We start from the raw sequence: 13,984 nt of genomic DNA on the forward strand, positions 1-13,984 counted from the left end.
CTGTTGTGCCTAGATGTCAGTGTCCCACAGAAACTTCCAGTAGACTTCACTGCCTTGGTTGAAAACTATTTGTTATTGCAAAGGGCTCACTGGCTGCTTTGGAGCAGGAGGCAGATAGAACAGTTGCATTCTGATTTTAGAAAGCCACTGCTATTTGGAAAAGCAGTGTAGTTGTTTAGCTGCCTTGTTCTATCATGCCTGTTTGCCTACTTTGATTATTTATGTGATTTTAAAGGTATTTGAGTGTGAACCATGTCCTACAGCTGGGTGGTGTCAAGGAGTCTCTGCCCTACTCCTACCCACAGCTGCTCCACAAACACTTCTCTGGCTGCTTACGCAATTTTGTATTGGATACTCAGGTAAGAGCAGTGTAACATTTTGCTTTAGCAAAGGAGCAAACTTCTGTACTAGTGTTTTTTTGAGATTTGGGTTATACCTGAAACTTCTGCTTCCATTAATCTGTTCAGTGGCCACATGTGGCAGCATAAAGTACGAGAAAATTCTGGATTTTTCTGCCATAATTAGAATAACTTCCTTGCAAAGTTGTTTCTCAGTCACAAGCAGATGTATTTACGAGGGAGGCACTGTGTGTTTGTTTATCCCCTGCTTCATGCAGCTGCTTTCCAAGCTTCTTTGTGCACTCAGGGAACTTCCAAATGGCAGCTGTATAATGGTGTATTTTTGCCATCTGTGTTGGGAAGTATTAGGAGATTTTTGCTTTCATAGTCAGTTGAGTTTATTCAAAGGCAAAATATGCTCTGGATAAAATCAGTTGAAGTCTGAATGTCAAAAAGCAAACTTAGCAGCTTAGGCAATGCAGATGAGGAACAGACTGAAGTGGTGCAGCTATTTCTGTTTGACGATGGAGGGGAAGTGTTTCTTCAATAACACTTTGGTGTCACACAATTTTCCCTTCAAGGTGTACGACCTTCAGTCTCCTGCAGAGTCCCTGAATAGCTTCCCTGGCTGCACACTCACAGATGGGAGCTGTGAGACCATGGGATCTTCTTCCTGTGGGATCCACGGGAGGTGCCTTGGAGACTGGGGCTCGTTCTCCTGCCACTGCCTGCCAGGCTACTACGGCTATCGCTGTGACAAAGGTGAGGCCTCTGCTCTGCTCTGCTACTGATGGGCTGGCACATCTCACAGTGCAGAAAACCTGCTCTCTGGGCAGGATTGGTTGCTGAGGAGGTTTCTGATGTTTGCATGGTGCAGAGCCTGTGACTGTTAACAATTTATTTTCTAATTCCCTTTGAGGAGTTGGGTCATTGCTTCAATCCTGAGGGTGTTCGTGCAGTGACTGTGTAATGGAGACTACATGACAAAAATCTTGTGAAAAAATTACTTGATTTTATCACATTTTTTATTTGCTTCTGTTCTGTTTACACTTTCAGAAATATCTAATAACTTAAGACTTGAATTTGAGTGTGCCAGTACCAATTTCTATGCAGAATTAGAACTGCACAACTGGGATTAGAAATCACTGCTCTGTTGGTGTCAGGGAGAGTCTCAGTTGGCTTATGGATCTGTGCTGTGGGAATAGTAGGATCTTTCCTTTAGCTTTCATGGAGCCAAAGTTTGCAGCAAAAAGACAGCTATAAAATAGCAGGTTGTGAAATTTGGCTGTGGTACTTCATACTTTGTCTGCAGTCTCTTGGTCAGAGCTGCTGCTTTCCTGCTGTCATCCCATGTGAGCTGTGTAAGGAGGAGCACTAGCAGGATATTTTAGGCAGGAGAACATCTCTCTACAGTGGAAGATGCAGTGGGAGAGTGACTGGGGAAACTGGATACAAAGGGGCATGTCCCAAAGACAAGCCATGCCTCATGGATCCCTGCTGTGCATTGCAGTTCTTTTTCACTTTCAGTGTTTGCTATGAAAATAATGGAAACAGCAATATTTCCCTCTCCTCACAAAATGGTTTAAAGGTTTCTCTCCTGCCTTTAGTTGCCAAAGAGTACACGTTTGAGGCAGGAAGCCACATCCGTTACCAGCTCCCGGTCAGCGTGTCTGCGCGCAGGACTCTGTTCCAGGCCATGGTCAGGACACGGCAGCCTGACAGTGTCATCACCAGCATGTTGTCTCGAAGCAAGGAGGAGCACATCACCCTGCAGGTGAGCAGGGTGTCTGAGAAGGTGATGGCATGAAGTGAGATCAGTGTCAGTGACAGCTCAGAGGAACGTCAGGTTAAGGGTTGAAAATAGAACACAAAACCTTACGCTAAGGGAAAAACTTTGGATTTTGTTTTATGGACACACACAGAGATCTGATCCTTCAGTTGAGGTATTGAGCACTCAGCTGTGGCATCCCACTGGGTTTCAGGGGAATTTGTTGCCAGTTGCAGTGGAGCACAGTCTCCACACAGAGCAGGGTGGATGGGCTGTGTGCCCTGGTGTGACGATCCCGAGTGCCTCACACTCTGCCAAGCAAGGAGCCTGGAGCAGTTGTAATGATGTCAGACTCCAAATGACAACCTTTTCACTTCATACACACCACTGAACGAGCCACCTCTTCAGCTAAGATTCTTTGAGCTGTCAGTGCAGCTGTGATACTCCAGATTCTCAGCCATTTGAAGAACCCCAGAAATGTGTGCAAGAGAGGTGCAGGGTCAAATTATTCTGAGTGAGTTGTATACTAGTACCAGTATTTAGGTTGTCCAGTTCAGTAGCACCTGAAGTATTTTTATATTACACCTATATGTGCAGCATAAACATACGCTAAATTTGAACAAATGCTCTAAGATTGAAGTTACAGGTCAATACCTAATGTCAGGCAATGACTTTTCTTCTCTTTCTTGCTTTTTGTTAATTATCCACAAGATTATTCAGGGACTTTTGGTGGTCTCGTACAACCTGGGTGATGGAGACTATTCCCTAAGCCTTCCCTCCTACCACATTGACAATGGTGAGTGGCATCATATCACACTGGAGAGAAATGAAAATGAATTTACTCTTCGCCTTTATGAAGGAGGTGGGAAGAGGGAGATCCTGAAAGCAGCAGGAACATACAAGGAGATTGTGATTGACCCCAGCAGCTTGGTCCTTGGAAACACCTACCCATTCAACCAAAACAGAAGTTTTCAAGGTAAGAATTCTTGATCTCCCTGTTCAGGATATGGACCTGTAAAAATGAAGTTTACGTGGGCATATTGCAGGAAGCTTTCTCATTTATGCAGAGTCCAAAGCAGATTTCTCACCTGACACACTGCACCAGGGACAAATAAGCTGTTCTGACTAGGAAAAGGTACAGCAGGGAACTGCCTGCACATCCAGTTGGCTACTGGACTTGGAACAAAGATGGTCACTTCTTCACGTGACTGTGGTGTTTGTACCTGGAGATCCACAAGCTGCTCCCAGCTGGACTGTGGGTGCTCCTTGCATTAGATGCACAGAGGTGGCTCAGTGAATGGTTCTGACCAGTCTGTTGGGCAGCTCTTTGCCTGCCAAATCCACCTGTCCCTCTGCTGGAAGGAGGATTGCTGTGTTATGCATGCATTGCATAGCACACCCCAGACTCTGGTTTATTCCCTGTGGATTTTACACTCAGTCAAAGCATTGATACATCATTCTTGCTGCATGGCTTTCAAAGCCTCTCTTTGTGCCTTGCCCCAGGATGTATGAAGGATGTCAGATTTAACAACTACAGAATCCCTCTGGACACCCACGGGAAGGAGCTGGTGTCAGTGTTGAGTGCCCAGGGTGTCAAGGAGGGCTGTTCTTCGGAGGCCTGTCGGAGCAACCCCTGCCACCAGGAGTTTGTTTGCATTGATTTGTGGATGATGCACGAGTGCAGGTAACTGATGGAAACGGGAGCACACAACCCTTGGACTGAGGTGGGAGGGATGCTGAGGTGTGCAGCTTGAAGGCTGCCCCTGGCAATCTCATCAAATCCATGGAACTGCACTGGGCTGGACACCTGCACAGGCAGCAGGTTACCCTGGCCTTACGAGCACTGCCCTCAGCTGATGTAAATCAGTCTGGAGCCAGTGCTTCTGTAGCAATTTCATCTGCCTAATTGGAAATGTTTAAAGACTAGCAGCAAACCCAGAATGTTTGTAAGCCCTGGGAGCCAGGATGAGAGTCATGTCAGCTGGAGTGGAGCGGAGCTAGCCTGGCTGTCACGTGAAGCTCATGCTGTGCAGTGTTGATGTGCTTTCTCTTGTCTCAGGCTGTCACCTCTGTTCCCTTCCCTCCCCTCAGGCTGCAGCATGAGGCTCAGAGTCCTTGTGTGTGGCTGGGGCTGGGGTTAGAGCAGCACTGATTCGAGTTAGCTGTGCTCTGCAAACGTGCACTGTGAGCACTTCTGACTGTCGACACAAATAGAGTGTGCTAACTTTGGAAGCACAGAGCACATAGCATGGCTTGGCCTAGCTGGAACTGCTGACCCTAATCGAGCTGTTTTCCACAAGGATAACCTTGCAGAAGCCAGTGGAACTGCCTGAGTTCTGAAAGCCACAGACGTAAGGGTTTGTAGTTGTGGAGCTCATTGTTGTTGGCTGCTTCAGGAAAAAACACAGTCCTGTAATGATTTCAAGTACTTCTAGTAGCTACTTCAGAAACTGTACGCAGAGTGTCATCAAAAACTGTTTGATGTTGTTCAAGACCAGACTGTTGCTCAGCTGTTTGATGGTGTTCAATCCAGGCTGGATGAGGCTTGTGCAACCTGATCTAGTGAGGAGATGTCCCTGCCCAGGGCAGAGGTTGGGACTGGATGGTGTGTAATGTCCATTCCAACCCTTAAATTCTGTGATTCTATGATTCTGTTTTAAAATCTGGAAGGGTAATGGTTTCATTTTTCCTTCTCTCCCCAGCTGCCCCCCGGGGCACATGGAGCTGGAGAACGGCACGGGCAGGCAGTGCGTGTACACGGCGTGCGCGGCGCGGCCCTGCCACTACGGCACCTGCACCGCCCAGTCCCCCACCAGCTTCCAGTGCCACTGCCCCGACGGCTACGCCGGGCGCCACTGCGAGGTCACGCTGGCCATCTTCCACAAGGACACAGGCCTCAGCTTCAGCTCCCTCTTCGCCATCTGCGTGTGCTTCCTGGCGCTCCTAGGTAGTTATGGCAACTACGTCTTGTATTACCTTTGGTGAACTCGTGTGTCCATCCCATCCTGAGCAGTCATCATCTCATCCTCCTGCTGACAAACTCTTTCCTTGACTCTGCCTTCATTTCTTTGCCATGATCCAGGCTCCATCAGTAGCTGATGTTTCATCCCTGTGTGCATCTGTCACTGAGGGAATCAACGTTTGTGAGCTGTGGAAAGTCTCTGCAGTTTTACTCTCTGCACGTTTTCACTTCATTGCTGAGGAACTGTACAGATGCATAATTGGGAGCAAATGCAATTGAACAGCAAGAGTGGAAGTGCTACCAGATAAGCATAGTTTAAAATACTGCTGGGCGTGATTTTTCAGTCTAGGAGAAACACTGTCTAATGGGAATACACTGGGTCAGGCAGGAGCAGATTTGGTGTCTTACCAGTTGTGTCCCAGCTCCTAACAGCTGCTTCTGGCTTCCCCAGCCATTCCCAGGCTTAGGCATGGGATCTCAAGAAGAGGGAAACCAAAGAAGGATCTCACTAGTGAGGAAAGATCCTGTCTTGGAGTCTTGTTTATTCAAATGTTATGGAAGTTTGCCTGAGTAAGGACATAGGACTTTTCTCACAGCTTTGACAGTGTTAGTGCAGTTTCATTCAGAAGTTGTAGTAAGAGTGTGTAAAAGTATCATGGACTCTTGAATCCATCTATGTAGCTGCCTGAAATACCATCACTTTTCCCCAACTCTGCTAGATACTATGTTTGCCATGCAAATATGAGCAGCAAATTCGTGGGAAGCTAAGTGGTATCACAGCTTTTGGAATCCCAAATAGCTGATGTTGATACTAGATCATTGTTACAGGAGTGCAGGGCAGGGCACCTCTCCACCCCAGTTTCAGTCCCAAGAGCATTTGGATGCTGCTCCACAGAACTGTCATGTAGATACTCTGTAAGAGTTTCTAGTTTCTCTGATTCACTGCACTGTTAATTTAAGGTATTCAATACTTTGAGGTCTTACTATGAGCTTTTATCAGCTTTCATAGAGTTACTAGCAGTGATACACAAGTTTCCACTTGTAGAATGTGCAGTACCTGATGTTGAAGCTTGTCAGTGTGTAAAATGCAACTCAGCATTTCAGAAAAGTGTTTAACTTCATGTGCCTGATTTTTTTTCCTAGTAAAACATATACAACTAATTTCCTCTTTGTCTTGTGTCTTCTGTGCTTCATTTCTGTCAACCTGTTGTTACTTCAGTGCTCCCTGTCTGTGTATGCACTTCCTGTGACACATTTTACCTCCACACAGGGCAGAGACAGGTCACAGACACCACTTAAGTCATTCACTTCTCTAACAACTTCAAAGTTGTACTTTAAAGGATGTTGCAAAACGCTCTTTAAAGGCTTTTCTTCTGTGTTTGATGTGCACATGTAACTGCACTGCAGAGCACAAGCCCCACTCACTTTGGGAAGCACACACTGCAGCTGTGCTGGGCACCAGGGTTTGCTGGGGTCTGCATGATGCTCTGCTCCTGTGTTCACACAGCTCTGCTCAGTGCTGGGTTCCTGTGGGCTCACTGGAAGACACGCAAGGGTCTGCACGGAGGTGTCTACCATGGATCTGTGCATCAGGAGGACCTGGAGGACATCAGGGAAAACATCCTCAACTACAACGAAGAAGGGGGTGGGGAGCAAGATGAAGTAAGGATCACTGTTGAGTTACAATTAAGAGGGCCCTGGTGGCTCACCATGCCAAGGGAAATATATTTTATGCTTTGTCTCAGCCTTTGTTCTGCTGATTCAGTGCTGCAGATGAATTATTTGCAAGGTCTGTACACCAGGGCCGTGTTTGCTAAGCAGAGATAAGTGCCTATCCATTTTTAATTGGTCTTAAAGTGAGTGATCCTGTGTGTGCATATGTGAAGAAGTCTGGAGTGAGTTCAGCAGCAGGGAACAGACAGCTGGTGGGTTTGGCTTCACAGCTCAGGAGACACTGAGGTTCTTGGGTCGTTACTGCTGCAGCTTCCAAGAGCCTGGTGTGACCTGTTCCTCGTGCCAGGCTCTCTGGAGACTCTTCCTGGCAGCAGGGATTAACACCTGACTCCTTAGGAAGGGGAGGTGCTACATTTGCTCCTCCTAAGCCCTGAAGCACATAGAGGTTGTTGAAGAACCTTCCTACATTTTTCTGTTTTGGAGATAAACACACCAGTGAACACAAGCTATGTATATCCTTAGGGCAGAGCAGGTACCAAACCAGGTGTCAATAACATTTCTGCCAGCTGTGTAAGGTTTTCTGCATGCCACTTGAAGATTATTTACTGACCCACAGATGTTTGCTATGCTTAAAAAAGGTCAGAAATTTCATTGCTACCTTTGAAACTGTTCTGTTAATGGACTCAAGGGGTGCTATGACCTTGCAGAGGTAATAATATAGCCATGGCACCAGTTCGGTGGGTCAAAAAAAAGCCAGTGGTTAAAAAAATATATTAAATTTCACCTGTCCCAAAATTCCAAATATATTTTAAGAAATTTTAGTTACAAAATCTAGAGGGGGTTTTACTAGGCCACCTGAGAAAATATTCTTACTTGTATCCTCATTTTCTTGGTGAATTAGTAGGAAGGGAATAAACACAGAGACATTTTCCATGTGGGAACACAGACAACTGTATGCATAAATCCTGTTTTCCTTAATCAGATTAACTTCCTCTGCAGTATTTTGCAATTTTACACCCAGAAGGTCTCTCTGAGGAAATCCACAGTTACTGTGTGACATCTTTAATTACTTCTGGGGAGTTCTTAAAATACACTCCTTATTTTAAGCAGTGGAATCAAATTAGTGGCTTGATGATCTTCATCTGAGGCTGTTCCTCTGTCTTGAGGAAATAGTGCTTGGAGTGAAGCCTCTCTGTGTTCTGTATACTCTTCCTAAACTATTCAGATTTAGCCATTGTTAGGATTGCAGCTAAAACTGTCCAGTGCCCTTCTGAGTACCTCATTGTGTGCCTGGATTGAAAAACCCAACCAACCAACCCCCCAGATACCCTGAACTGCACCACCTTAATTGTGTTCTAATGTTGCCTTCACAAAAGGATCATGGGGGCACTTGGACAAGAGTTTTGTTCCTGCAATGTTCACAGAGGGTGTAGGGCTGGGGGAGCCAGAGGCTTTTCCCAAGGACTTTCTGCATCTGAAATAAAACTGTCCCCCAGAGAAAGTAGTTCATAAAAATTGCAGGAGGTCAGTGCACTGTTGAGTACACTGAGCTGAACACCAAAGGCTGTTAAACACCAGCTGTAGGCCCAGAGGCAAGGGCTGAGTTGGGTTTGTGGACAGCATAACTAGCCATTATTACAGAGACTGCTAAGATTTTACCAGAAATCACAGTAGATGTTTGACCTACTCGTGCAGAAAGATTGCTTTAACGTGCTGTTTGTGAACATCCTTTCTCACCTCTCCTGCCAGACTTGGTGTCAGTGTTTAACAACAAGATACTCAGATCTGAACTTCAGAACCAAATCTGGGGCATTTCTGTCATTTTATTTAGCTCCTGATACGAAATCAGCCTTGATTTTGAGCCTGGCCATAGCAGTGCAGAGTGCACAGCTGCTCCCCTGTGTTCTCACCGGCTCAGTTTGGGTGTCCCTAGGTGTGTTGCTGGTGGCAGAGTCAGTCACACTCCCAATCCTCCAGGTGCCCACGCAGAACACGCTGCCCGGGGAGTGTTCCTTCTGGATTGCCTCCAGAGCATGAGCTTTGGGGGCTGCAGGGAGTATTAATGTGATGTGACTGGTTTCTCACTCCAGGATGCCTACAACATGGCCGAGCTGCAGGTGTCTATCCAAGCCAGCTCAGCCTATTCCCTCTGCCAGAGGACGGAGAGCCCAGCACGGCGGAACGGTCTCGTCAGCGCGTGGGGACACCCCAGGGCAGCAGTGACTGCAGGAGCTGCTTTGCCTAGGGCAGGTTTTGGTGGGTACCTGGCAGGGGTGGTGAGAGATGCTGACCAGCAGGCCCAGGCCGTGCCCCAGGACTCGCTGCAGGTGTTCTGCACGGAGGGAGGAGGCTCCACCGCTGGCAGCCTGAGCTCCCTGAGCTCCCCTGGGCTGGAGGAAGGCACAGTGTATGATGACATCAAAGAGTGGGGACCAAAGTTTGAGAAACTGAGTGAACTGTACTCGCAGAGGGATGCAGGAGACCTGTAGATCACCAAGCCTGCTGGAAGCAAGGGTGAAGCACGTTTTTTATGGTCCTGCTATGTACTACACCCCTCTCTTTAACACCACCCCCTCACCCTCCTTTTTTTCCATCAGATTCCCACTAAGGAGCCACACTTGGCAGCTCATTGAAAAATGAGTAGGAGCTAATCTTGGGACATCCTGGACATTCAGGTTTTGGGGTATAAACTTACTTGCAAGAATAAAGGGAGAAGTTGGAGTACTTTGTCATTCACATGGGGGTGGAATATTACACTCTAAATTATCAGTCCCTTTTTCAGACCATTTCATGTCCTGCTACTGTGCTGCATTTTTCTTACATGTGACAATATTTGAAGAGGGGAAGGTGCCACAAAACGAACTGTGATTACTTTTAACCTGAGACCACTTGTACAGACAGGGCAGCAAATCCACAATCTTGGGCTCTGCTGGTTCTTTATATATTATATGTAAATGATATCTACTATAATGTGTAAATATATAGGATATGTATATTATATATTATCAGCTGATAATATGAATATATCCTAGATGCTAACAATTTGTTTCATTAAAACGGAGTATGAGACAATGTATTGTACAAGACATTCCAACTGCTTTGCTCACAGTTGCATCATTTTCCTGGCTTGTTCTGCTGCCTGGCTGGAGACCCAGAGCTGGGTGAATGCTGCAGCTCAGCTTCATCTGCACAGTACCCAGATGGGAAATGTTCACACAGCACCTTTTTCTCACGGGCACTTGTGCCACACTCTGGAAAACTTTGAGCTCACTACTAACCACTGACAGCTTCTCCAGAGGAAAAGTCCCATTTTACCCATGCCCAATAGTTCCAATTCACAGACTGTACAGTCTGTGATTTATAATTTTACTGACACGTTTACCTGTGAGGACACCTGGGCTGAAACATCCTGCAGTGTTCACAAATCCAGTGTGCCAGCCCCTGTATTTCCTGATCTCAGCAGTCACAAACAGGATATGGAAAATTAAGTAAATATATATTATGCACAAAACTCTGTTCCTTCCCCAACCAGCAGTAATTTTGTCTTCATACCTTGTGTTCTGTTGTTTTGGCTGGTTTCAATTTAATTTAGCTTGTAAGCTCCTTGGGGCAAAGACTGACTTTATCTGCCTGTGACATGTTGTGCCTCTCTACAGCACCATGTAAATAATAAACCAGCCTTCTCTACAGGGTCTCTCTGCCTTGTTTGTATTTAAGGTCACTTAAAGTGTGGAATCTGTTGAATTATTTCTCTCTCAGCTTTGATCAGCTGCTTCCACAGACATGACCACGAGCTGAGGTAGGACTCAAGCTGTACTTACACACTCAAAGGACACATCACCATCTCAGTCTTGCCAAGGGGGCACAGACCAGCCCTGCCCTCAGGAGATGTGATGGTTGTGGTCCCAGTTGTCAAACTGCAGCCCTGAGGTGCTGAACTGGTCACTGGGAGAGAGGGGAAGAAGCCTGAGCACAGCTCTAGTGCCTGGGGGCCCCATGGGCAGGGTCCCTGCAGAGCTGCTGAGGTTTGGATTCTCCTGCTGCTGTTCCCAAGTGCTGCTGCTATGGTCCTAGTCTGTAACAGACACTAACACCCCCAAACTGCCTCTGTAGTCACAGTCAGTCAGACCCTTTACAGAATACACAGCATAAAACAAAAAGGCAGGAAACATTTTCAAACTGCTCTAGGAACTTGTGTTGATACAATCTCAGTAATAGGACACACTCATTTGCAGCTGTCATGCCCTATTAAAGCCTACTCTTCCTCTTCCCAGAGATTAGTAATTAGTTCACTTAATTTATCTGGTTTAATTTGCATGCTGCTCTTTTAATTACTGTGCAATTGCTGAAATCATATCCTCACTTGTTCTGCATTTACACAGACACATGCAAATGATTCAGTGCCTCTGCAAAAAGGCTTATCCAGCACATCCCTGCTCAGGACAGAACAGCTGGCTTTTCAGGGAAAGCTCTGCCACAGGTCAGGGGGAAGAAAAAAAAAAGGAATAAAAACATCATTGGGTCCCTAGGTAGTAGGATTTTCAGTAATCTGGTACTTGTATTAATCTTCTTCCATGTTCTTTACAGACTTTAAACATGTAGTAAGAACATTTTATTTAGTATAAAATATTTGTAAAGGTCTGAAATTTAAATAATCATGTGGATATTAGTATTTAATCCGTCTGCCTGACAACTACATTAATCTTTGTGGCTTTCCCCTGTGAAAATAACATTCCAAGTACAGGACAGAGAGACAAGCTGTGTGAAAGCTGATTGTCCTTAGGTCTGACCTACTGACCAGCAGGTTTAGAGGGGAAAACGTGGCTGTGAAGGAGCAGGATTGGGTGAGCAGAAAAAAGTTGAGTATTTCCTTAATTGCAGAAATGCTAAAGCCCAGGGCCATTTCCTGGGGATTTCAATGAGGAGGTTTTGAGAATTTTTTCCAGAGAGAGTGCTCAGGCATTGGAATGTGCTGCCCAGGGAGGTGGTGGATTCCCCATCCCTGGAGGTTTTCAAGCTGAGACTGGATGTGGCACTTAGTGCCATGGGCTAGTGACCACGGGAGGGGTGGACTTGATTATCTTTGAGGTCTCTTCCAACCAGGGTGATTCTATGATTCTATGATTCGTGCTGAAAAATATTTTGCTTTCTTCCACATGGACTGAAACAAAGCTGATTCCCTAACTGGGCCTCTCTCAATCCATCCCAATACAAAAACAAGCCTAAGAGTGATTTTCAAATTCCACCATTTATTTAGTATACAATAGCCATTACATCTCTTTACAACATATTATAAAAGAGCTATGTTAGACCTCACCAGCAGAACACTGAAAAGAAATGATAAAACACTTAATGCATCTCAAAGGCTTTTCTCCCTTATAAAAACATTCCAATTCCTGCTCTAGAGTTTGCTCTCTGCACTCCAAGAAAGTGATTCGTGCCACAGTCTCACAGGTAAGGTGTCCTCAGGAGGACCTTGGCTGGGATCATACACCAGGTGTGCCAGGACCGTGGCACCCAGGAACAAATGCAGTCATTTTAACAGAAATCCCACATTTAACTCAGTGACTGCAGATCACAGGAAGATGTGGTTAGTGGCTAATTAGCAATTAGCCCTGCACTCCAAGAAAGTGATTCGTGCCACAGTCTCACAGGTAAGGTGTCCTCAGGAGGACCTTGGCTGGGATCATACACCAGGTGTGCCAGGACCGTGGCACCCAGGAACAAATGCAGTCATTTTAACAGAAATCCCACATTTAACTCAGTGACTGCAGATCACAGGAAGATGTGGTTAGTGGCTAATTAGCAATTAGCCCAGCAGTGCCCTCCCAGCAGGCTCTGGGAGCAGAGACACAGCCTTTCCACCTCAGCCTGAGCCTCCTGCAGCCCTCCCTCCTCCTGGCCAGGGAGGCTGTGGGTCTCCTCATGCTGCTGTCCCTGAGCTGGTGAGTGCCTCTGTTCTTGGTGTGCTCTGCTTTTGGGGGTTGGTGTCTGAGTGCTGCAGCCCCTGGAACACACCTGCAGCACTGCCCCTCTCTGAGGACACATCTGCCTGTTGAAAACAACCTGCACTGGGTGAATTTCACCTCTGGCAAGGTTAGAGGCTGTTTCTGAAACAAGTCCCTTTAAAACCAGCTGCTGTTACAGTCACTGGGCCTGGGAGTCTCCCACCTCCCTCAGGAAAGTTACTGCACCTCCTCAGGGAGTTCCAATAGCACCTCAGCACAGGACAGCAGAGCCCAGACAAACTCTGCCTTTCCTGAGCCTTTTTTCCCATTACTGAAGGCACTCATCGAGGAATTCACTGACCCAGGCTCACAGCAGGAACAACCATGTGTCGTGATAGGCCTAATTAGAGATTTAATACTGATTACAATGCTTTATTATGGTATTCTGGCTAGGAATCACTCAGGAGCTTCAGCTGAGGGTGTACCCACTCCTCTCCTGTCAGTGTGTGGTGTCACTGACTGCAGCACTCCCCTTTGTGCCAGCCACAACTGCAGAAAGATGGTCACCTTGTTTAATGAGTATTTGCTGAATATAAAACTGTCTGAGCATGTGACATAACTATCCCATCTCCTGGGTGATTTACCTCAGTACTGCTGAAAAGAGAACACACTTAAATCATCTGGGATCAGAGCACAGCTCAGTTGTGAAAGCTAATCTCGTTACACGTCTTGATTAAATTAAATGTGGAGTTTGCTGTCAGTAGCACTTTTAAGTTTCCCATCATTAGAAATTAATTGCAGTGGTAATTACTATAACTGAGTTATTTGCACAGGCCACAAACACTCTTAGAGGTGTTCAAATGTTAATTCAACCTGAGCCTAGAGGCACTTGATGACTAAAGTTCTGTTCTTCATAAGAAACAAGTGATCCTGGTGGATGTGTAATTAAAGCTGGAGAGTACTGTTAGGCATCCAGATTTAATCTGTAACTCAGCCTAAAACCAAAGCAGTGCTAAAACACAACGAAAGCCACGTGGTACCTCCACAGCATCTGGAAATTCCATACAGTTCACAAAGTTCTGGCTGTGAAAAGACACAAATGGCAAAGTTCTCAGGACTGAGGCCTGGCTTCACTTCGTCCTCCAAGTAATTAAAAAACAATGGTAGTCTCTGTCTCAGGATGAAGAGCAAGGACACACTGATTTAGTGCTAAAATCTATAGCTTTGTGCCTGAAATAACACAAAGCAAAGCTCTAGGATCTGAATGTATTTTAAATACCCAAGTTTCCTGCTG

The 13,984-nt window shown here is 46.1% G+C and overlaps 1 protein-coding gene across 1 annotated transcript in view; it reads left to right on the forward strand.

Annotated features, from left to right (window-relative positions):
* LOC103798960 (neural-cadherin-like) overlaps positions 1 to 9,231 on the forward strand; it is a gene marked incomplete at its 5' end in the record, with an annotated part of 37,829 nt that extends 28,598 nt beyond the window's left edge. Inside the window, 8 exons of the mRNA XM_009071248.1 lie at positions 236 to 359; positions 920 to 1,100; positions 1,946 to 2,112; positions 2,818 to 3,082; positions 3,610 to 3,790; positions 4,809 to 5,053; positions 6,576 to 6,730; positions 8,833 to 9,231. Coding sequence (XP_009069496.1) covers positions 236 to 359; positions 920 to 1,100; positions 1,946 to 2,112; positions 2,818 to 3,082; positions 3,610 to 3,790; positions 4,809 to 5,053; positions 6,576 to 6,730; positions 8,833 to 9,231 — 1,717 coding nt within the window. The remainder of the gene's footprint in view (positions 1 to 235; positions 360 to 919; positions 1,101 to 1,945; positions 2,113 to 2,817; positions 3,083 to 3,609; positions 3,791 to 4,808; positions 5,054 to 6,575; positions 6,731 to 8,832) is intronic.
* Between the last annotated feature and the right edge of the window lie 4,753 nt (positions 9,232 to 13,984).

Source organism: Acanthisitta chloris, unplaced genomic scaffold (assembly GCF_000695815.1).
Source record: "Acanthisitta chloris isolate BGI_N310 unplaced genomic scaffold, ASM69581v1 scaffold5843, whole genome shotgun sequence".
NCBI lineage: Eukaryota > Metazoa > Chordata > Aves > Passeriformes > Acanthisittidae > Acanthisitta > Acanthisitta chloris.